The sequence below is a fragment of the Ursus maritimus genome, unplaced genomic scaffold, assembly GCF_017311325.1.
Source record: "Ursus maritimus isolate PB19 unplaced genomic scaffold, ASM1731132v1 scaffold_17, whole genome shotgun sequence".
In the NCBI taxonomy this organism is placed as follows: domain Eukaryota; kingdom Metazoa; phylum Chordata; class Mammalia; order Carnivora; family Ursidae; genus Ursus; species Ursus maritimus.
The window spans coordinates 39,134,319-39,159,062 of record NW_024424119.1 but is presented as its reverse complement, the minus strand read 5'-3'; the positions used below and the strand labels follow the sequence as shown (position 1 = coordinate 39,159,062).

The 24,744-nt window shown below is 38.9% G+C and overlaps 2 protein-coding genes across 5 annotated transcripts in view; one reads left to right on the top strand and one right to left on the bottom strand.

Moving 5' to 3' along the window:
- SUSD1 (sushi domain containing 1) overlaps positions 1-5,945 on the top strand; it is a 218,253-nt gene extending 212,308 nt beyond the window's left edge. For all 4 annotated transcript variants that reach the window (XR_005835227.1, XM_040631715.1, XM_040631710.1 and 1 more), the window contains one exon: positions 5,479-5,945. Coding sequence is in view for 1 of the 4 variants with exons in the window: in XM_040631715.1 (XP_040487649.1) it covers positions 5,479-5,504 (26 nt within the window). In the remaining 3 variants the exon portion in view is untranslated. The remainder of the gene's footprint in view (positions 1-5,478) is intronic.
- UGCG (UDP-glucose ceramide glucosyltransferase) overlaps positions 2,318-24,744 on the bottom strand; it is a 35,702-nt gene continuing 13,275 nt past the window's right edge. Inside the window, exons 2-9 of the mRNA XM_040631717.1 lie at positions 20,556-20,697; positions 13,672-13,774; positions 12,844-12,945; positions 11,250-11,362; positions 8,072-8,250; positions 6,973-7,059; positions 6,128-6,317; positions 2,318-5,663 (exon numbers count right to left, since the gene is read on the bottom strand). Coding sequence (XP_040487651.1) covers positions 5,493-5,663; positions 6,128-6,317; positions 6,973-7,059; positions 8,072-8,250; positions 11,250-11,362; positions 12,844-12,945; positions 13,672-13,774; positions 20,556-20,697 — 1,087 coding nt within the window. The 3' untranslated portion in view covers positions 2,318-5,492. The remainder of the gene's footprint in view (positions 5,664-6,127; positions 6,318-6,972; positions 7,060-8,071; positions 8,251-11,249; positions 11,363-12,843; positions 12,946-13,671; positions 13,775-20,555; positions 20,698-24,744) is intronic.

Genomic DNA, 24,744 nt, shown 5'->3' with positions numbered 1-24,744 from the left:
TCATTCCACACAGAATGTGTTGCAGTGCTCTGCTGTGAACGCCAGGTTCTCAGCCTTCTAGATCCCGTGGACTATTCTTGTCGGAATGCAGGTCTGTGCAGCGAGATCTTGCATTTTCTGCCAGGCCTTGCGGCTCAGGCTGTTGGCGCTGACATTCTGAACAGTATTATATGGGCTACAATAGCACTATTTAGAATAGTTTAAACAAGTCAGATTGATTTTCATCTAGAATGCTAGAATATTTGCTCTGAACCACCCAGGGCTGAGGGGTCAGTTGCCCTACAAAAGACAGTGCAACCCTCTCCATCAGATTGTGAACAGTTCTTTTCCTCAAGCCTGGGAGGAAGAACGGCTACTTTGTCGACTGTGTAACTAAGCTTTCGTTTTCACTGACTCGAGATCCTTATCACACAAGCTTTTACTGAGAACGTGGCTTTCCAAACGCAGTATTTCCTTTAATGCTCACCCTGACCCTGCGAAGTACATCACTTTGGTGTCCACCGAGGCACAGACGTGGTGTGCAGGAAGCAAATGGTCGATGCTGGAAAGCGGACCCAAGCAGGCTGGCACCACAGACGGCATTCCTGTTACGTGATAAGCCACAGGTTTAAGATTAGTGACACGGTCAGGCTTATCTGTGTTCATTCATTCATTCGTTCATTCAGGAAAGTGGACTTTGTATCAGGTCCTAAGCCAGGAGCTTGGGGCACAAAGTCAAGTACGTTACTGACCCTCCCTGCCCTTGGTATTTCCAATTTAATGATGAACACAAACAACTCTAGGACCAATTAAAATAACTAGTATTAGGTGCGAGAGCAGAAGTGCAGGGTGAGGCTGTGCAGACGGACACAGGGTACACAACCCGTGCAGATAAGTCACGGAGGACCTGGCACCCGAGTCGAGTCCCAAGGGCAATGTGGAGGTTGGAGGAATGGAGTTTGAGGAAGCAACATGCGTGAAGGCCCAGAGCAGGAAAGAGCCGACGTCGGGGAAACTGCAGTCAGTTCACAATGCGAGTTTAATGTGAGTGGGTTTGGCAAAACGCAAGAGGGGAGGTGCTGGCAAGAATGTAACCAAAAATGGTCTTTCTGCCATGAGTAAACCTTGGGCTTTATCCTGAAGGGAACATCGAGCCATTAAACTGTTCTAAGAGGAGGAGTCATGGGGCCAGGTTTTCTTTACACTAAGAGGATACTGGTGGCCTGGGGAGGGAAGGCCTTGCCTGCAACCCTGCCCTCAGGCCAGAGGTCCAAGTTCAATGCACACAGGGGCTGCAAACCTCCTGCCTGACAGCGTGAGACTGAAGAGAATTATGAAAATGCTGTGTGCATCTCTATGGTATAAATGACGAAAATGGACTTTAAAAGACATAGAAAGTATGAACTGATTACTTATCAATGAAATAAACTGAGAAGGTTTTTCAAGTGTCAGGCCCCTAAAGCATTATGGATAAATTCTTTCAAACTTCCAAGGAATAGATCATTCCTGGCTAAATAATTTCTGGAGCACAGGTGGGGGGGGGGAAGCCCAAATGACTTTGCAGTTAGCATAATCCAGAAAAACCTAGAAAATATTTCATTAAATACTAGCAAATAAAGTTCAGAAATGTATTGAGAAAACAGTATCCAAAGGCCAAGTAAGCTTTGTGTCAGAAATGTGACTGCATATAGACTGTGAAAATATTGTTACTTCAAAGCTGAAAATGGTTCTGTTCTAAGACAGGGAAACCACATTTGGAAAGGCTTATCTTTGATCGGGACACTGGTGTGGGCCACTTAGTCGCACAAACAGTTCATCAATTATTTCCATGTCCAACCCATCTTGCCTTGGGAAAACATTATCCTAAATGCAAAGATTTTAACAGTGTCCTGTCTGGTAATGTAAACTGTTTCTTACGGTTAAGAAAAGAGACATGGAATGCACAATAAGCATTAAGACCCTCAAGTAAGATCAAGAAACGGAAGAAATTCCAGTGGTTATAAATCATACATACAAAAATAATTCTGCCAGTCATTAAAAAAAATCCATATTTGAGGGGTGCCTGGGTAGCTCAGTGGGTTGTCTGACTCGATCTCAGCTCAGGTCTTGATCTCAGTGTTGTGAGTTCAAATCCTGTGTTAGGCACCATACTGGGCATGGAGCCTACTTTAAAAAAAAAATCCATGTTTAAACAATGAGGTACAATATTTTCATCTGTCCATTTTAGAAAGATTTCAAAACTGAGCAAGGATGCCAGACATGACCAGTTCTGCATGCTCTCTCGAATCCATCTCAGCAACAGGTGTCAGAAGACTGGAAGGAAAGAATACATTAACAGTGGTTTCCATATTTCCTTTATTTATTTCAAAAAATTCAGATATAATTAACAGACCATAAAATTTGTCTTTTAAAGTATACAATTCATTTGTTTTTTGTATATTCATAAGGTTGTGCAACCATCACTGCTGTTTTATGGCAAAACAGTTTCATCATTTCAAATTCCTTTTAGACTCTTCCTCCCCTGGGATCTGCTCTCCAGTTCAAAGTAGTCTTCCCTCACAGGCTGATGGTGAAATAAGTCTGCAAATGCCTGCAGCTTGGGAGGAGCCTGGCCCCGGACAGTGTGTGGGTCGGCTTAGTCAGTCTCCCATGTAGGTCTCCAGCAGCAGAGCCATTCCTTTCCTGTCCTTGGTTGGGCCTTTCCCAGCCACTGGAGTGGTACCATCTAAGAGGCTGAGTCAGGTTGTGAGCCAAGGCGGGAGGGGGCCAAAGGGGCCAATGGGTCTCTTCTCCAGGAGATTACGGGCCAGTGTTTCTCAGGTCTGTCTGCTCAGAACAAGCAGAGCTCAGGCCTCACCCCAGAATAACTGAACCAGAATCTCTGTGGGCAGGGCCCAGGCATCTGTATTTTTTAAAAAAGAGTTCTCCGGGTGCCAACAAGGTAGAAAAGCCCAATGTTAAGCCATGAGGCTGACTGTAGTGTAGGTAAAAAGGAAGATTTCAAATTTAACACTTGACAGAATTCTCCCAGTAATTCTGATGTGAATGGTGGAACACGTTTTTATAAAAATATAAAATAAGAAAAGGAAAGACAGTAAACAAAAATACATTATTGTTAATGTTTTGATTGTATTTAAATTTTTATTTTGAACAAAAAACTTAATACAATGATTTTAAATAATAAAACGTGGTATATTCTAGACACTTTTTTTAAAATGGTCTATTAAATTTGGACTCCTACAGTTCTGTTGTGATGCTTTCTTCAACATTTATATTATTTCTTACCATATTATCACCACTCTAAACTTGCTAAACAAAGAATCACTCTAAGTGAAGCTTCACTTAAGCTTCATTTTACCACACAAAACACACATACAGAACAGTGATTTTTTTATATTTACAAAACACAAGAAGTCTGTCCAGCCATTTGGATTTGTTGTTACATTGCCCATACTGAGATTAGCAAAAAGCTAAGTAATAAGCAAGATTTCACTTCCGCAGTGCAAAAGATGGCATCAACCAAACTTCGTTAAACAAACCAACAAATTACAAACATATTCAGCAAAATTCAACTTGTGTAATAGAGATTAAAAAAGACAACACAAAGTGGGTCACAACTAGACTGGTTTTCACTGTGCAACTTTCCTCAGGGAACAATACTACCCATTTCACATAGAAAGGAATATGCATCAAAGCCTTTGTTCATGAAGAAAATGCCCTTCAAACAAATTCGTCATAAGGCGCAAAAAAACAAAAAAAAAAATATTTTTTTTTTAAATGAAGCAGTCTGGCCCAGAGAAAAGCTTATACATAATGTGTATACACGGTGTATACACATTAATAGATATATTACAACTGCGACTATGTTAGTCATTAGACAATTAAATGAATTGGCTCAGTGAAGTGAAAATGTGTCCATTTTCTATAAATATGTAATTATTGCTGATATGCTACACATTATGCTTTGACACGGAAACTGTAGTAACTTAGAATTTAAAGCTGCCATATTGCCAGCGTCAGCCCTGCAGCAGGCGTTCATGTGGACAACATGCCATCATCTCCTGGAAAAAAGCAAAAATTCCATGACAGGAAAGGAAAAAAAAAAAAAAAAAAAAAAAGGCTTATGCACTGTCCCTTACATTTTTGCCTATTTAAAAAAAAACAAAAAACAAAAACTAGTCCAGTTCACCACAAGTTAAGCACAACCTGACAAGCAAGTTCGGCGGCAAGATGAGGAGAGAAGAGTGAGAGGCAGCATGCATTTACAACTAGCGCTGGTCCAGTCCATTCTGTCATACAAACTGGAGTACAAAAATCCAATTTAAATAAGACCAGACTAACTGTAAGAGTTAAAAAAAAAACAACACACACACACAGTAGACTTAGTTTGATACTGATTAATTTTAAGAGTAAAACTCATCCTGTCCCCACTTAATACTCTACTGCAATTTATTTGATGGCTAGAATATTTACTTAAAAAAGATATTAAATACCTGTATCATGAAATTACATTCTTTTTAACAATAAGACATACTGTGTAAGAAAATAGCTCATGTGTGAAATGTGTCTGAAATGCATTTTTCCTCACGACTATCAAAACATCCACTCACACTAAAACAAAACCACCCAAACCCCCTCCCTCCCCCCAAGAAAAAAAGTTCAGGAAAGATGGGGTGGGGTCGGGTAAGGAGCAGGGAAGGAAAGGTTTACCAGCACAGTGATTAACAATGGTTCAAGACAGAACCAACACGAGTTGGTCAAAAGGATGCCTTCGATACATGGCTACAATTAAAAACCAAACTCAACCACTTTTGGTTCATTGCAGTGAGACCAAAAAAATATCTCTCACAGATTCATATAAATACTAGACTCCAGCTCTTTTATTATTATTATCTTTAAAGTTTTCCCATTTGTTTTCGCAAGGCCTAGCTACCTTATTACAATTTATACTTGCTCTGCAACAACTACAAGAGGTAGGCATAGAGCATGAAAAAGTTTCTTAGTTAGTACCTCGCTGTGGGCTGCTCACCACGTTCATACCTTTCCCTTTAGACATGTCAAGGGGTTACTTTCGAGTCTTTCCTAAACCCCAACACAAAGCTGCTGCCACCCCATGAATGTTCTGGAAGAGTGTACTCACAGTAAGAAACTTTCTCTACTGAAGGATACTGTCATAGTGTTTGCTGCAGAGCGTTCATATATTTATATATATATTTTATTTTTAAAAAATAAACAAACAACAACAAAAAACCAAACCCAGGTTCCTAGAACCAATTCTCTTGATTCACTACGTCCACAAAATAATGTGTACCATTTGGCCAAGACTACAGATGTGTTTTTGTTTTTTTTTTTTTTTTCTTCACAGATGCAAGTGCCATGCAAAATAAATTAAAGAACAGATATCAAACATACATGTGATAAAACTACTGAAGGTAGATCTTTTAAAAGTATTTATAGAAACATAATTTATAATACTTCTCTTCTTTCCTTTCTGTACAGTCACAAAGCTGTGGTTATACATCTAGAATCTCCTCCGCCGTGCCTCCACACCGCAATCTATAGCGACCAGTTCTCCAGCTTATGGTAGGGTCCCACAACGCCGACAAAAAAATGTATATTGTCATGGACTCACGGATGAACCAGGCTACTGCATAATCAAGCTTTGAGAAACACAGTGTGCCACCCTGGGGATTTAAAACAAAACAAAACAGAACTGATTTACCGACTGTCGAATGAGACACAGTTAAAAAAAAAATGAGATGCTTCAATTTCACACTTTCAAATATATATAAACTATATAAAAACCAAGCCTGCTTCTTTATATAATTTAACTGCCATGCTACAGCCGTTAAAAAGTGTTAATGATGAGTAGGAAATGCATTCAAATCATGGCTAACCTGAATATCTCAGTTTGAATACTCGATTTTTGGGAGAAGCCTTAATAAAAGTCATGTAACTGCCAACTGAAAGGTGAAAATCAAGTTAAATTTTGCATCCGTATTCTACTAAGGAACTCATGTTTAAACATAATATTAACCTTCAATGGGAAGTAAAGAATGGCTCAGAGAGATTTCTTCAACCCTTTCTAAATTAAAATAGTTTTAGTTCTGCCAAACGACTGCCAACCTTTTCATGCCTATCCACATACCTGGACACCCCTGAGTTGAATGTAGTCAAATATAAACCATGCCAGGCAATGACACATGAAAAATACCATAATATCCCATCTGAATACATGGTGGGCTGCCCATCCAATAATTAAACTGGCAACAAAGCACTCTGAAATTGGCTCACAAATTATTGTAGCAGGAAGCATGTTAATTCGCAATTTGGTCCACCTAAAAAAAAATAAAAAAAAAGATTTTCTTTAAACAACAACCTGGTTACAAGACTAATCAATTTCTCCCCCAAAGGATCAGCTCTTTACCCTGGTTACATAAAGGCCCTCCTCTTTAAAGAGTATTTAATGAATCTCTATTTTTATTTAGTATATCAAAGAAAAAAGTCTATAAATTCATTTGTATGGCCTACACTCTAATGAATAAAGATTATAAAAGTCAAAATACAGAAAATCAAAAATAGAGATCAGCATACTAAAGGAATCAAATTCTCAACATTTCTTTTTAAAAATTCTTTATTCAAATTCAATTTAGTTAACATATACTGTATTACTGGTTCCAGAGGTAGAATTTACTGATTCATCAGTCGCATACAACACCCAGCGCTCATTCCATCATGTGCTCTTCTTAATGCCCGTCACCCAGTTACCCTGCCCCACCCACCCCAGCATCTCGTTATTAAATGTTTTCAGGGTTACACAGCAAAGAAATATTTAGACATTAAATTTATTTTAATAAAGATGCTAAACGCTTTTTTCTGGAACTAAGCAAAATTTGACTTTTAGGTATTTTAAATACCAAGTTAGACCATGTAAAAATTACTTCCCCCACCCTTTTTAACGAAGTATAAAAAGAAGAAGACCGGCGGATTTACCTGATCATCCTGGACTGAAACTGGGAAATCGAGTAAGAGCCAGAGTTTTGCATTGCAACCTGAGTGGACATCGCAAACCTCCAACCTCTGAAAATGAAGACAATTATAAAATGATGAACACATGCAGGCACGGCTGATTACGCAGCTAGGCATCACTATCGAGGACACAACCGCTGGTGTTCACGGGGAGCCTGGTTCTCGGGATTAGCACACGACCTGCGGTTTACCATACTTACGGATGTTTTAGCAAAGACACAGGCCCACGGACAGTACCATCTACGCCTGGAAGGAACTCCAACCCCTCCGTTTACAGTTTAAGAAACTTAAAATACAGACATTCTGAAAGTACTAAAGGGTGTGGGTTCTGTATTTCATAATTTAGTCCCTGATCACTACTAAATAAAACCAAAACCAAAAAAACCACCAACTCAAATGGGGGGAGGGGAGATATGTGGTATCAACAAGCTATCCACGTTGTGGATATTCAAGAAACGCAAATAAAAAGTAGCATTATGTATTTCTCGGGAAACACTATGAAACTATGAGCCACATGAATACCATCATGAAAGAATTTTAAAAGCATACCTCCATTTTTAAAATCCTATCTCTAGTAAATTATCACACAAGGCAATGAACCCCTTTAAAAGCAAACAAGCACTTTGCGATAGAGAAATGCCGTATGTCATTCTGTGAATTGTTAGGTGGCTTTCAGCAAAGCATCAAATAATCTGAGAAATTCCAAAATGTGAAATCATATTCTTTAAATTTTTACCTGCTGGCTTATGACTGCACTAATATTTTTAATCCTTCTAAAACACATAGAAATTTACGTCTATAATAATGTAAATTTATAATCACAGAGAAGCTTCCTTTTAATGTCAAACCACATTAAAGAATGTAAAAGAGAACACTTATTTTCTTCACTTAATTCTTTCATATCTATGAAAAATAGGAATTACTTTCTAAAAATATTCACCTATTCTGTACTCACTAGCAAGAAATAAAATAGCCCCTTAACCAGTGGGTTTAACAAATACAATAAACCAACAGAAGTCAGGTACTAAAAACACTATAGCCTGATGTAGTTTTGTTTGCTCACCTGTCAGCTATGGCTTTGGCCATAAAGTAATCTTCAGCAATGTACTGAGCAAAAGCTATAAGCCCTCCTGCTTGATCTAACACATCCTTTCTCATTAAACAAGACATTCCCGTCACACACTTGAAGCCAGTTACATTGGCAGAGATATACGACCTTGGATGAGAAGTTCCAAAATACACCTGCCAAACAAAAGCAAAAACACATATGTGTAATTAGAATGTTATGTTAAAAGTATGGTATTTATAAACATTCTTTCCCTAATGAACTTCCTTTAAGTAAGACTAAGTATCTTATTATTCTTACATAAACTACCTCAATAAAAGTTATTATAAAATAGTGTTTACATATAGCGGGTAATCAGTAATTTCTTATTTGATTGACTATTCTTTTTCTTTTTCTTAAGATTTACTTGTTTATTTTAGAGTGAGAGCGAGCACGAGAGAGAGAGAGCACATGCGCAGGGAGCAGGGGCAGAGGGGGAGAGAATCTCAAGCGGACTTTGCACTGAGCAAGGAGCCCGATGTGGCGCTCGATCCCACGACCATGAGATCATGACCTGACCCAACACCAAGGGTCACACGTTCAACCAACTGTGCCACCCACACGCCCCTAGATTGACTATTCTTGTTACCACCATTACAAAGAAAAATAATACTTCTGGGTAAAAAAAAGTGTATTCTATTCTCAAATATAAATATTGTGTTCTGTAAAGCTGCAAGATTCAAAGATTTATCCAAATAAAACTTAACTGGGATATAAAATAAGTCAGATAAAAATATCTCTCACTGACATGTGAAATATTAACAAATATTTTATACAGCCTACTTTCAAATGTTTGTGTAACTACACACACACACACCCCTACACATACAGGTGTATGTATGTGAATATATGTGTGTACTCTCCCCCCCACACACACACACCCCTACACCACCTACAGGTGTATCAACCTACAGGACAATCCTATTTTAATTCCCTTCACAGCTGGCTGCCTCCTGCCCGAGTCACGGAGCTTTTTCCCGATTTCCCCAATGCTATTTTTCAATGTATTTTTTCACCAGGGTAGATACTAAAATTCTGTCTCCCATTTTACTCCCCCTTTCCCTAGATATGCTTTGACGTCACGAACTACGCAAGTTGCTAAATTAGCGGCAGAACAAACTGGTCATCACCCTAATTATTAGACATAAAACCCTAGTATTTACATCTGAGATATGCTGCCTTTTCTAATTAGCTTGAAAGGAGAACGGTGATTTTTCTCAATGGCAGCAGTTACACGCACAGTGTGGAACAAGAGAATTATCAGGGGTGATGAAGAAGATGATTCTTGGTATCTACCCTATGTCCAGACTGCAATGAAGCTCTGGTGCTTATAGGACTGAACTGAACCAAATATCTAAGACCAGAAGCTCACATCTTATTTCCTTTAGCAGTTATTAAGTGGGGGTTTTAAGAATGAGGTGGAAATAGGGACTACGTCAACGGCTCCCAGGATTTCTTTACAGACTGGAACAATCCCTCTGTTTCCACTTAATCTAAGTACGGCAAAAGGGGCCTTTCAAGATTAAATTTAACCTAAGGGACTGACCGTAATCTGGGAGATGTTTACCACTGCCATATACACCAACTTGGATATTTCTAAAGCAAAAATACAATGTGGCAATAAGAATAAAAAGTATTTTTTTGAAAGTAGTTAGCTACTCAGAGTTTCTCTTACTAAACAAAAATCTGGTATTTAAAGACTTAACAATTTCTTGCAATAGGACAAATATATTCGTAGGCAGTATTAAGAGCTCATGGCTCAAATTGCCAAAGGTTAAATTCCACTCACAATGTACCTTTACCCCCTCAGATCTGTGGTAATCACAAGACTGCAATTCAAAATAATATAAGTGCAGATACGCTTAAAAGCAAGTTGATATGTTTAAAAGACTACAACCATGTATCCCTCCCTGATGACAGTGAGGCAAGTTTTTCTTCCTAAATGTGTAACAGCACAGGAATGGTGCAGTCAGATATAGAACATACGTACGATAGACTGTTTTATAAGAAGTTATTAATGACATGGAGAAAAGCTAACGAAGTGCAAAAGTCAGATGCAAAGTGTTCTTAGAGTACCATCTCAACTTGTTTTTAAAAAGGCACATAGAAAAAAAAATGGAAACTTCCTCTAATTGGTAGGTTATGGGTTGTTTTTTAGTTTTTGCTACTTATATTTTCCCACAACCTACAGTTTACATTTCTGTTATAGGATGAAGAGGAAAAAAAATAAGTTTCTCAGGTAACTTTTAGAGATCTGTTTTAAAAGGAAATCAAATAGGGGCGCCTGGGTGGCTCAGTCGGCTAAGCACCTGTCTTTGGTTCAGATCACGATCTCAGGGTCCTGGGATCGAGCCCCCCCTCCAACGCCAGGATTTCCTGTTCAGTGGGGAGTCTGCTTCACTTTCTCTCCCTCTGCACCCCCCCACCAAGCTGCAGCATGCTGGTTAAAAAAAAAAAAATCTTTTAAAAAAATAGGAAATCAAATGGATTTTATAATGACTTGTATGAATAATTTTCCCCTTTTTGTATATTTAAAATACTCTGGGGACACCTGGGTGGCTTAGTCGGTTGAGTATCTACCTTTGGCTCAGGTCATGATCCCAGGGTCCTGGGATCGAGTCCCACATCGGGGAGCCTGCTTCTCCCTCTGCCTGCTGTTCCCCCTGCTTCTGCTCTGACAAATAAATAAATAAAACCTTTAAAAACTAAAAGACTCTGTGATATTTAAAAAAGATTCTTTTCAGATTGGATCTCTGAAAGAACTATATGCCATGTGCTTTTATGTAAGTCAGTAGTCTAGAAGCACACTCTAGAACTGAGAGTGAGGGCCCTAAGGCGAGGGAATATATTGTGTTCAGCTGGTAATGAGACCCCACGATGTTGGGGTGAATGAGACCCATTCCCTGCCGGAAGGCAGTAACCTCAGCTGTGAGTGATTCCAGGGGCCCAAAAATGTCTTCACTAATAACACAACTACTCTCCATCTTGAGGATGCCAGTACCTAGCAGGTTAAAACAGGTTTAATTACAGTTAACTTCGGGTACCTCATCCCAACTCTCAGACTTAAACTAGTCTCAGGTTTCTGGCAGATGAGGGATGTGACAATAAGAACGTTACGTATGACCACCATACTTACCTGTTCTAAGGTGGCGGCAAAGCCCTGTCTGTCTGCTACATAAGGCAGACCATGAACCAGGCCTACTTTCTCTGTCATTTGGTTAACCATGTCAGTGAGTGTGTCTGGAATTACTACAATAAAAAAGACAAAAAGGTGGCAAGGGAGAGAGAGAGGAAAAAATTCTTTTTAGTAAAATGCCCACTAATGTGAAATACATTTTGTGAGCTATTATTAAATTATTTTTTTGCATTTGAATCTAATAGAATCATTCTCAATCACTTTTCTAAGTAGAATACAAAATCTCAAAAAAGGCATAATATATGGTAAGCTAATGTACACAATACATTTTCAGGCTAATATATACCTAATATGCACCACAGACAGGATATACCTTGAAAATGTTTCTCCCCCTATTTCAAAACCTCCAAACCAGACTAGAGACAATGTGTCCTAACAGAAAAGGTAGAGGAGCAGAGGTCAAAGGACCTCAGTCCTTATGCTGGTTCCTGCATTCTCTACCACAGGAAATGAGCTCCACTTCTTAGAGGGTATGAGATATCCCATCTCATAAACTGCTAATGGGAACTGAATGAGATGATACTTGACAGAAATGTGTACAGATGTTATGAAAACGTAGTATATGATAAAAAATAATTTAAGATAGCAAACATGAAGAATGAACAGAATCTCTGACCATGAACTGAGAGATCTGTAATGATCCTGAATGCATGCCACACTTCAATTAATTTTTAAATCTGCATTTTAAGCTAATAAAAAAAATTTAAATCATTGTCCCCTTTTCAAATAGCAACCATCTCGTATCTTTTTACATAACTTTATATTTTTATTTCCTTCAAGTCTTTACGAATGAAATTTACCCTATAAAAGTGTATTTGCACCTCAAATACACGTATCACAGCGCAGTGGTTCTCAACCGCGGCCCCGCAGGGGACATTCAGCTATGTCTGGAGACAGTTTTTGGTTGTCACAACCGAGAAAGGGGCGCTACTGGCATTGAGTGTGTATGGGCCCGGGATGCTCGCTAACCAGCCCACAGGGCAGCCTCAACCACAAAGAGTTATCCAGCCCCAAATGCCGAGGTCGGGAAACTTGTGGTAATCAGAATATAAATATTTAACAATGCAAAAATGCAAATTATAATTTCAGTATATCAACACCTTCCTACTAAAATAAGCCACGTATGTATTTTCTAATATATTCACCTATTAATTTTTGTCCCTTTGTGCGAGATAGTATATTATTGGTGCCACGAACAGATTACAGTAAAAGATAAGGGTTACAGGAACAAGGGAAAATTTACAACTATGAAAAATCTGGTATAAGGGGCTGTAAAATGGACCGTGACTATTTTTTTTTTAATAGCTGGAATTTTTTTTTCAAAGCAAAAATGTTTTCATACATGTTAACATTCTAGGTTAGCAATAAAAAATTCCAAATCTTAGTAAGTAATAACTTGACATTTTACCATGAAATAAGATGAAATAAATTACTTTGTGAGGCAGACAAAAAGGATTAATATATTTTCAGACTGCTTTTGGCATTTTATCAAATGAATAGTTTTGTGAAATAAATAAAATAAAGAGAAGCTCACCTCTTATTCCACTATCACAAATCCATATCAGATCATACTTTGCAACTTCATAGCCTGGCATTAAATTATTAATTTTAGGATTAATGCCAACTTTTTTGCCACCTAAAAATGTAAAGGCAACAATGAAAGATTTATGCAACCTTGAAAATATTTTCTATAATACAAATATAGGGTAGAGAAGTGAAAAGTACTTTCATACATAATAATTTAAACAAACATACTTTAACATTATGCTTTACATTCCTCATTATTCATAATGTATTTAGAAAGAAACTGTTCATTCTCAAAGAGAATTAATTTCTTTGAAAATGTATTAGTTTCAGTTTTTTAATTCTTAAGTTAATGCATCAGTAGTTAAGTACGAATCAAAGTTTAATGGCAAATATCTCTCTACAAGTCTTGAGAATACGCCTATAGGCTTTTAAAAAAAATTTTTTTTTTTAAATATTTTTTTTGCATTATCAAAAAAGTAAATTCTATCGCTCACTCCCAGTGACAGTGAATGACACAGAGGAAAGCCCACAGAGTGAAAATATTAAAGAAACAAGAATAACAGATTCTCATGTCTGACAGAAAACCGTTAACAGGGTAAGGGGGGGAGGAATAGGGTTTTTTGGTGGTGGTTGTTATTTTGTTAATCCCAGATATGAAAAAAAACCTGTGTTTTTAGAACTTAAGTTTTCTCAAAAGGCTAAAACATATCCTATCACTACTCCAACATGCATAAAGCAAACATGCTAATAACTTCACTCTACTTTAATACAAAGATTACTGATACTTAATATTATTAAAGCAAAAGGGTTATGGCAGAATTAATCTGTTACCTACCAATAAACAATCTAGCATCAACATTTGGGTATTTTCCAAGAAGCTTCTTACACACATCAATGGCTGGATCATCATGATCTTGTACACAAAGGAGGACTTCATACTAGTCAAAGAACACATTTTATGTAAATTAATCTCTTACAAAAATAAGCACATTATTAGTATTTACTGACTGATAAAAAGGCGTTAAGAAAAACAAGCAATTGTACACACACAGCTTAAAAGTTAAGAGAGTACTCATGAGGGATGCAAACACTTATGGTATCAAGTGTTGCTTTAATCGAGGGCAGCTTCTCCCAGAACAGGGGCCTATTCGCAAGCAAAAGAGATAATGAAGAGACTGGCAGCTCTCACAGCTGAAGTCCTGCCATTCCCAGACAGGCATGACCTGGTAATTAAACTGGATCTCGGGCTTCTCCTCGGCCTTCATCACTGACGCTTTACCGAATACTCACAGGGTGCCCAGCAGTGTAAAAGCAACATAGAAAGCAAGCAGAATAAACACCCCCTCTGTTCTCCAGAAGCTGGGTCTCTGAATTTAGTATTTCGTGAAGGTGCTATAAATTACATATCAACTTCCATTATGATCAATTTAAAGGGCTTTCCCAAACTCTTCACATGAAAAGGACAAAGTGAGATTAGATTTTGGCTGTATAATAATTTTTTGAAATAAAACAGAATTTGACTGAAAATCTATCATTCTGAGAAGCATGGTTAGCCTTCTGAAAAATGAAAATACCCAGGGTTCTATTCTGCTCAGTAGATTAGGGAGTCATTTCTTTGCACTTGACTGGCTGTGCCTGTTACCCTGGATATTTATTTAAAGAAGAGAATACTGGGCCCCACTCTTAAACGTTTGAATTAGAACTCTGGGGGTGATTCAGACATGTAACCAGTTTTATAAAATCTTGAGCTAAACTTTAAGTTACCATTTAGTAAATTACAAAATTTTTAAAAAGTATGTGCTTTCACATACAAAGATGCTACTTTAATATTTTATGGGGGAAGTATTCTAAGTAGTAATTTTTTTTTTCAGAAGTGCCGCTAAATTCATGCTGACTCCGTGACAAATTTCCTACCAATCCTCTTTCTAAAATGGGGTGGGCATTTTTAAGCAAAGGAGGGAGGTTAATTATGTTCACGAAAAAATAACAAATCCATGGGTCCTAAAAAATAAAAAGAGCTAAGGACATAACTGTTTAAGTGTCTAACATACAGGGACTAGGCTCAGGTAAAGGGGAAACTCAGCAAAAACTGGCATTATGGAAATTAATGGTTGAGTAGGAAAAGGGCCAAGACTAAGGTCAAAGAAGAAGGTAATGCGATTAAGTGGAAAAAAAAATGTTCTCTCAATAATTAAGTAGAAGGGAAAACAATGTATACTTCCCTCATACTTTCTACCTACTACTATACATTCTATCAACTCTCTTCTTCAATGATGACTGCCCAAAAGTGTCACTCGGGAGATATCGAAACCAACTCTACAACTACCTAGTCTCCAGGGACCAGATAAAAATCTGAGAATGGGAAGGACACCATTTCCGCCCGCGCCCTTGAATTTCCCAAAGAGTTGACTCTTAAATCCTATAAAGCATCAGTCATCCTCCCAACCTGACTCTCAAAACAATGTTTGGTTGAACCAGCCAAAAGGCATTGATTTTAACAATGAAGATCAGAAAGATTAAATGACCTTCCAAAGGGTAAAAGTAACAATTGGCTTCCCTCCTAGAGCAAGTTGTTCAGCCAGGCTTGTGGTAAAGAATTCCTTGTTCGTCTAAACACTACATAGTTACTTTAATGCTTTTATAATTTATGCTGTTTTGCAGGTATGAGCGAATGCAGTGAAAGGAAATGTTCATAAGTGATATAATTCCATAAAATATAATCAAGAAGTCAGTCTTAGCTTTTTTCCCTAGCAAGAGAAAACCTTGCAAAATATAGTTCTAGGAATGATTTCAAAGGAGGCAGAGTTTACCTTCCTTCAAATGGAAGATTTAAAGTTTTTATTTTAGGGGTGCCTGGGAGCTCAGTCAGTTAAGTGTTCAACTCTTGATTTCGGCTCAGGCCATGATCTCAGGGTCCCGAGAGCCGGAGTTCAACGTGGGGCTCCCTGCTCAGCGGGGAGTCCACTTGAGATTCTCTCTCTCTCCCTCTCTCCCCTCTGCAAGGGGGGGGGGGCTTGCGCTCTCTAAAATAGATAAATAAATCTTTTAAAAAAAGTTTTAATTTTTATTGATTATACTTCTTAAACTTAATTTCAAACGAAAATAAAAAACCTCCTGATTAGCCAGAGTGCAAATAAAACTCATTCGCATTGTCTAAAAAACATTCAGACTCTTATTAAAAACACGTAACTTTTGCTTGTTTCTGATATTGAAAACCATACCGAACAGGAGGTAAGCATTGCAAGTATTTTCTGAAGTATCAGATCTTAGCCAGGAGCTCACTTTTCAGCTATGATGAGCACCTGTGTCTTCAGTTTGATCATTTTATTTGCTAGGAATCTCTGTATTGGAATAGTTAAGTCACTCCAACTACCCGGCAACTGGTAAAACACAACATATCAAATTGGTTAAAGGCTTTCTTAGCTAATACAAAAAAAATTTCTGAAATTTTTTTAAAGACTGTGTTTATTCAATTATTTAGACAGAGAGAGAGTGCCTGAGTGTGGGGGGGAAACAGAAGGAGAGGGACAAGCTGACCCTCCCCCCTCCACGCAGAGCCTGATGTGGGCTCGATCTCACGACCCTGAGATCATGACATGAGTGGAAATCAAGAGGCGGAGGCTTAACTGACTGAGCCGCCCAGGGGCCCCTGGATATTTTTATATTATCTAAAGGATCGGGCATAAGTATGTATGTTCAAAAACATAGTGTTTATTAAAACTATTACACTTCAAAAATATTTCAAGAAAACATTTACTTTATAGATCCAAAAGGGCTATAAGATATAGTGAATTCCATTATAAATCAGCATAGTACGAATACATAAAGTCTACAGATAAACCCCAGAGTAGTTTAGATGAGGTTTGTGTCTGACAATTCTTTACTAAGGTTACTATGCAAAATAGCTAAACTGGCTAATTTTCCCTTCTCCTTTTCAAACAGAGCAATGACTAAAAGGCTAAGTACGAGAGAGGTGTAGGAAATCCACAAACTGGGATTCAGCCGTCTGATATTTAAGAATGCTACTTTTCAGCTTTTACGAATAAATTTAGATGCATATATAATATTAGATTTAGGTATATAAATAACATTAGAAAACCTCACTGATTCAGCCCTGTAGACATTAGGAATATAAACTTTGTATGAAAGCAAAGAAGATAAAACATCCTCTTAAAATAGAAAACTGTTTTAATGATATTGATCAATTATATTGCATATCAAGTAGGAATATCTTGAATTGTTCTATAAATAACTACACGTCATTTTTACAGAAAAATTTTATGATGGTATTTGGATGACAGCAGAATATGAATTTTCTATGATGGAACAGATTTAGACCCCAAATACCTAGAACATTCTCTGGCATGGAGTGATTAATACACTTATTAATTTAATCCATTGGTCCTTAGGATAACTTTTTGAGTGAAAGACAGATGCCAGGAAGGAGAAGTTTCGTAGACCACAGCTCTGAATTCCAAGTCTGGACAAGTTAATATTATATACTTCTCCATTTTCAAGAAATCGTCTATACAGTTTTCCAAATTTACTTGGCAAATTCCTATCCTGCAGATTTACTAGTTTTACCACATATGCTGTGCTTGGTCTTTTGATAATGGATTCGATTTTCTGTCTTTTCTAATTCTTTGTTTAGAAGACCATTCAGTAAGAAAACAATTCCTGTTAAGGATAACTATACCACGAACAAGAAAGAGTCCAAACATGGCACCGGGTTTGTAACATTTTAAACCAATTCTGTAATTGCAAAAAAGGCAAAAACCACCACTATTACCATAGCCTCACTCTGGTATGAACTCTGATCATTTAATTTAAAAACACTTCATGTGGCCAGAATTTACTAACATAAAGCTGTCAAGCCATCTGAGACAGATTGCTGCATCTTCCCCGTACGGCTAAATCTCTCCCTAAAATGCCATCTATGCTGACGCCAAGCTGACTGCTCAATTTTGTGAAAAATGAATTGTACGGCCTTTCCATTCTTTTGTTTTTCCCCCCAAGGAATAAACATCAAAGTAAGTGGACTGGGGCTCCTGAGTGACAGAGACAGTTAAGTGTCCCAACACTTGGTTTCGGCTCCAGTCGTGATCTCGGGGTCCTGGGATGGGGCCCCAAGTCAGGCTTCGAGCTCAGTGCAGAGTCTGCTTAAGACTTCCTCTCCCTCTGTTCCTGCTCCCCCCCCCCACTCCCATGTGTTCTCTCTCTCAAATAAATAAAATCTTAAAAAAAAACAAACACCCAAGTTAAGTGGATTGACAAGATACGAAGAGTACAGAAATCTTTCAGGGCAATTAGTATAGTAACGATTCTCACCAAAACTTAAACCCAGAAATTCAGAACAAGTACCAGCAGTAAATTGTCTTGCACTCGTCCAAAATTAAATAAAATTTCTGAACTTCAACATGTTCTTTTTCCAGAATGGCCTATAATGTTCCGAATCAAATCAGGAGGAAAAACTTATGTCCAGAGTGAAACCGGACATCCTTCCGGAAAACAATGTTCACAGTCCACAAAATGCCAACAGTCAAGCTTGCTGGGCCTGGCAGTCACACAAGTGCTCGTTTCAGGACTACGTGCCTCCTGGGTGACACGAGCGACTTGTCCACACTCAAATTTGTGCGATTTCAGTGGTTTAACTTCAGTTTCTCGTGGAACATTTGCCACTGGACTTGATCTTTTAAAAAGCCAATAAAATGCCATGAGGTCCAAGTTTTCCTTTAGATTACAGGTCCTTGGCTCTTTCTCTCCGCTTTCTGTATTTTCTATTTACACAGCTAACAAACTACTTTTCTAAAGTTTTGAAAAAAGAATAAAAACAATCTCTTACACATGCGGTTCCTCATTTTTATAATAAGTATCAAACAGCTTTCTCCGCAACCAATTTAAATACCTCAATGGCGTTAAGTGGAAAAAGAAGCGAAAACTAGAGCTCTTGAGATAATCTCAAATTATAACAAAAAAAATCTTCATTCAGAAGAAATCAATTACTGACTTACCCAAATGTTCAGGATTAATGGATACATATGTTCCTGGCTTATTTTTAGAAACACTTTCTACAACGAAAACCCACACTAACTTCGGCAACCAATTCGATTCCATGACTATCATCTCCCAAGGACCCAAAATAAAAGTTCCATAACTAAGTTCTGAGAGTGGGTGAATGGGGAAAGGGTAGGATGATAATTAAACAATTGAAATGTGACATTAAGTTTCACAAGGATAAATGCCTGATTCTAAGCTATTCTGAGATTTAATAATAATAAAAGTATTTTTCATTAAAAAAATTAATTCTCTTTGCATTTCCTTACATAATGTGGGGATTGAAAACCTCCCATTTTTCTTATTGCAAAGCTTATTTTACAATTGATTTTATTGTATCATCCTTTCTAAATTACAAAAGGACACTTTTTGCACTTTTAGTTTGAAAAAGATCAAGTATATATCTTCTTATTTTTACAAAATTACATATTCAATTTATTGGATGGTTACTGCATGCATGATTCAGATCTCCAAAATTAATACACACACACACACACACACACACACACACACAGAAAATAGAAGAAAAACACATAATTGTTTTGCTTCAAATTAGCTTCAAATACCTAGACTTCCAAACTTTAAAGGCACTAATACAAAAACAACACTAAAAAATAACCGAATTATACTCATGTCTACATACTTAATAAGAGCTGTATTAAGGCTATCAAACTGTGTCTTCTCTATTCATTTCATTAATGCTACCGAGAAAAATAAGGGCTAAAAGAAATAAGAGTGTGAAAATGAGAAGTGTGGTGTGTGTATTATCTTCTTTCTCACAACTTGGGATACACTGACCTAAAGAAATAGGAGGGGAAGAGTCTCCAAGTGGCAAAAACTATGGACAACTGGGACAGTCAAGGTCAAAACTGGCACAACAGAAGAGGGATCTTGGAGGAAAATTCAAATGGACTGAAAAATCAAGCAGGTAGAAATGTAAAGATACATTCAAAAACAGTTTCAAAGAGGCAACTTAAAAGACTGCAATAAAGCTAGATACATAAATCCAGAAAGAGTAAGTTCTCCCAAGAAACTACAGGTGGAATACTAAAGGGAAGAGATAAAAAGAATACTGTCATCTTAAGAAAACCGGGAATTTGCCAATGAAGGAGTACGTTGAGTTCACAGACCTACAATACAATTAGGCATTAAAACCCAGAAAGACAAGGAAATTAGAAATTAGGTAGGAGGAAGCCCCATCTTACGGCTAATTATAACCTATTTTTGGCTCAAAAGACAGAGTCTCGAGGGAATTTACGTTTACTTCTAGCTCTCCTGAATCTCATTTCAGACCACGAGACACTGCTTTTTCTCCCACTGACTCTTCCTCCGGTCGTTCACATACGACCCTCATGGAACAAGATTTTTGTGTCAAACTATCAGGCACCTAACAATGTCTGAGCTCCAGGAGCTCAACTCCGGGATTTCTAATTCAGATGGACAGGCAGGTGGTCACAAGGTTACAAAAGGAATCTGCAGCCCTTCCTTAGCCCCATTTCTGTCCGGTGACTGCTGCTATTACGGCATCAATTGTACGAGGCCGACGGCATCATGCATTCTTAATTCTGCCACCTTTTACAGTCGAAATGCCTTTTTAAGTGTTTACCATGAGAGAAAAGGGAAAAACGTCTCACCCATCCCTAAGGAGTACCAGGCTGTACCTACTTTGGGGTAATCCAATTCGAAGAATGTCTCCAAGTTGTTGATTAGGTTAGGGTCTACTCCTTTCAGGGGCTTCAGAAGAGACACGCCTGGGAGCTTGCTATATGGCTGTTTGTCCGTCGCCTTCTTGTTAAGGTGTAATCGGCTAAAAAGCAAATGATATATACATTATTTCTGGAAAACACATTAGTGCCAAATCTGTATAAAGTATGTGTTAAGCTATCAAGAAATTACTAAATTCTAAGTTTTAAAAAGCGATCTGAAAATGAAGAAAAGTAACCAGATAAGCGTCCAGTTTAGGAAAACCAGAACTAAGCAGAATGAATGTTCTGGTGAGGGCTGGAGCCTAAGACTGTTGTTTACGGCTGTCCTCTCAGTGCTTAGAGAACTATGCCCAGCAGAGAGCAGGCATTCGATAAATACATGGTGAAGAAATGAATTACAGTGTTAGCCCACATATGAACTGCCCTTCCTCCCAAACTGCCATCAACGTGGACCAAGAACTGTAACAACAGTGGGGGGGGGATCCCTATCTTCCCCCAGAAAGAGAAATGTAACCAGAAAAATCTGGGAAATTTCTGTAACAAGCAGTCCACACAACACCGGACTGAAAGAAGTACTATGCTACCGGCATGGCAAGCAAGAAAATGGGAAAACTAGCAGAACTCCCGACATTCACAAGATGAGAAGGGCAGGCAGGCGTGGAACAGAGGGAATTTGAAAGTAAGAAAAAAAAAATCTCAATGATGAGAAAAATGTCTATGACAACATTGGAAGATATACCAGTGCCACCAATACACAGAGAAGCTGGCCTAGGTTCTCAGTGCTGGTGCAATCCTAGGGCACTCGAGCACAGGACTCCTGAGGAGCGGAAGCCATGCCAAATGAGAGAATCTGCCACAGTTAACGTGTGTGGTGTGACAACAAGAGGAGAGATGCCTTTCAGCAGAGTGGTGGTGTTTCTGAAGGAAGTCACCGAAGTCTTTCCTCCTCCTCATGAGCAAGTCTCCAAGCACTCAACAGTAATTAGAGGTTAGAACAATCACGAGACCATGCGCAAGATATTTTAAGACACGCGTTCTTCCACAGTTTAACATCCCTCAAATCGATGGCATCTTAACAATTGGTCGCAGCCAGATGGCAGTCCTAAATTAGTAGCCTGAAAACCAACCAATGAAACCTTCTAGAAGATCAAAAAAACACTGGCATCAATGCATCTTTGACCTGATGAAATACACTGTTCATCCATGACTGACTCCTGAAAGTACAGCACTAACACCGCGCAGTCAGCCCTGGGCTCGCGCTCAGCGAACTGCAGGCAGGGAAGGCCACGGAGAACATCTCGCGTGTCAGACACGGCCACAAAACACTTTGCTGAAAGAAAACGGGTTACCTACAATGGAAAAAATTTAAACCAGTAAGAGATGTTTTAAAGAACAAGATTGGTATCAATATCCAATCTACAGCTCCCAAACGCCGGAAAATAACGGGGCACCATTTCCAGGAGTGCTGCTCAATGTGGTTAGTGCCTAAGTCGCTTTTTTACTGGTCTGCATGCGATGAGAAGAAATGGAGAGAAAGCATTTAGAAACACTTACAGCAATTTGACATTTCCATGCCATCCAAGCACGTGATGAGTATTTATTTTTATTGTAGTTTACCAAAGTATCCGTCCCTGCCAGACTGGAAAACTTTTAAAGAGCTGATCCTCTGCCAGAGATAGTTTGGAAAATAGTCATCTAGCAAGTTCATCTAGAGGTTGGACAGGGGTAAAACCGCGATCTAAAATTTACATTTTAGAGCACCAGGGAGGCGCAGGTGGTTAAGCACTGGACTCTTGATTTCGGCACAGAGGTCATGATCTCAGGGTCGTGGGATCGAGCCTGCGCTGAGTATGCAACCTGCTTAGGATTCTCTCTCTCCCTCCTGCCCCCTCGCAAGCACACGCACGCACTCTCTCTCTTTCTCTCTATCTCTGAAAAATTAAAATAAGGGGTGCCTAAATGGCTCAGCCGGTTAAGCATCCGACTCTTGATTTTGCCTCAGGTCATGATCTCGGGTTGTGAGATTGAGCCCTGAATGGGGCTGAGCATGGAGCCTGCTTAAGATTCTCTCTCCCTCCCCCCAACGCCCCCCCCCCAACCGCCTACCCAATACAGAACATACAGACTGCTGGAGAAAAAAAGTTTATATATTTAATTGATTGACAGTAATACAGACATGGTTCAAATCACTGAAGCTATTAAGACAGTCACATAAAAAAGTCTCCCTGTCACCCCTGTCCCCCATTCTCAGCATTATTAGTTTCTTACTCATCCTTCCAGAGACTTTTTAAAAACGCATATACAAGCCAACACACATGCACAAATTCTTATGTAATATTTATAATGTTTAATATAGATGCATTAAAAGCATTATTTTAAAATACATAACTGAACTGTTAGGAAAATAAAGGAAACCTCCCAGGTCAGAAATGAGGAGAAATCTCTGAGGGAGGGAGTGCTGGCTGCTTGGCCCCAGGGCCATCTGTTGGTCCCTGATGATCGAGAGATGGAGACAAGCCTGAGACAAGAATGAGGGAACTCTGTTCTGTCCACCTTTGTATAAATATGGAATCTCTGAAAGGCAAAGTAGAAAAATGCTGGCCCACAGTGGGAAGATGGGGATGCTGCCTTCTTAGATTCGCTCCTGAATGAAGTGGAGTAAAAGGAAAAAGTCTTCCAAGAGAACACCCAGCCACATGGGTTTGGAACCCAAAACGCAAACTACCTGTGCTGCTTGAACAAAACCCAAGAGAAATAAAAATTATAATCACTGACATTAGAAATTCAAGAGACAGCTACGACAGAAGAATGCATATACAGTTTAAAAGGGAACTGGAATCTAGATTTGAAGAAATTACTCAGGATGTGGCACAGAGCGAATGGGATTTCTACTCAAAATAACTATAACCTAAACTATATCACAGGACCTTAAAACAAAAAATTCTCATTTATGTTTCTCTCATATCTCTCTCTCCTCCCCCATCCCCCAATATTTTCATTCACACCCCTAGGAGTCATCTTGTGGAGTATACCCTAGGATACAAGAATCCTACTTTGGAGAATATTGTTTCGATTTATGTAATACAACTGACAAAGCCCCTGTTACAAACTATGTGAAATGTTGATCAAAAACAGTAAAATATCCATTAAGTGACACACCAAATCACTTGGCACTGTGCCCAGCACACAGCAGTGCTGCACGACTACTTAGCGTTCCCTTGCTGAACAATCATTTCTGAACCCCAAATGTACACCAGGCATTATCCTGTGCACGGGAGACACAGCAATGAACAGGAGAATTCCCGACTGTCAGGGAGCTCCTGTCTAATGGGGGAGCCGCGTGCGGATAGAAGCTCTTCCCCGTATGAAACTTTTATAGTCAACCAAGCTACGTTCTAAAGCCAGAAATATATTAACTTGGCCTGCCACCCAGAGAAATGATGCTGATGGGTGCCTTGGCCATGGCCAATGTTTTGTAAACCAATCTGTATTTTTCAAAATATGATCAGCAGCCCATTTGCCCAGGGTCTCGAAAGTGGCCTAAGTGGTGGAGTCTTCCAAGTGGGGTGGCTCTGATGGGGTCTACCGGTTTACTGATTCCAAATCAGTTTTCACTTTGGTATCTCAGGGAAGGGGTATGACTTAGAATTTGAGCTCACCGCATCCGCACATTGCACAGGCTTTATCATGGGTGCCCATTTCCATCCTCGGCCTAGAGCAGCTGACTTGCTTTCTGTCAGGATCCTTTGTACAGAGCTTCCTGGTTCCGGCTCTACACTGGGAATCCAGTTCTACCTCCCCATCACACATTTGGCTTGCGGGGCTTGTCCTTTCTTTGGGGGGGGGGGTCTATTTTTTTATTGATGGGTAACACACATATAGTAAAGTCACATGTAAGTACGCAGCTCAGTGAATTTTCTCAGAGTGAAACACCCATGTAACCAGTACCCAGATCAAGAAGCAGAATATTACCGGAACCCCAGAAGCCCTTGCCGTGTCCTCATCTACCAACTGCCCTCCTCCTCAAGGGTCACCACCATCCCGACTTCCAACACACGAACTCTGCCAGCAGTAAAATCTTATCTGAATGGAATCCCATAGGATGTACCCATTTGTGTCTGGTTTCTTTGACTTCAATGTTCGTGAGA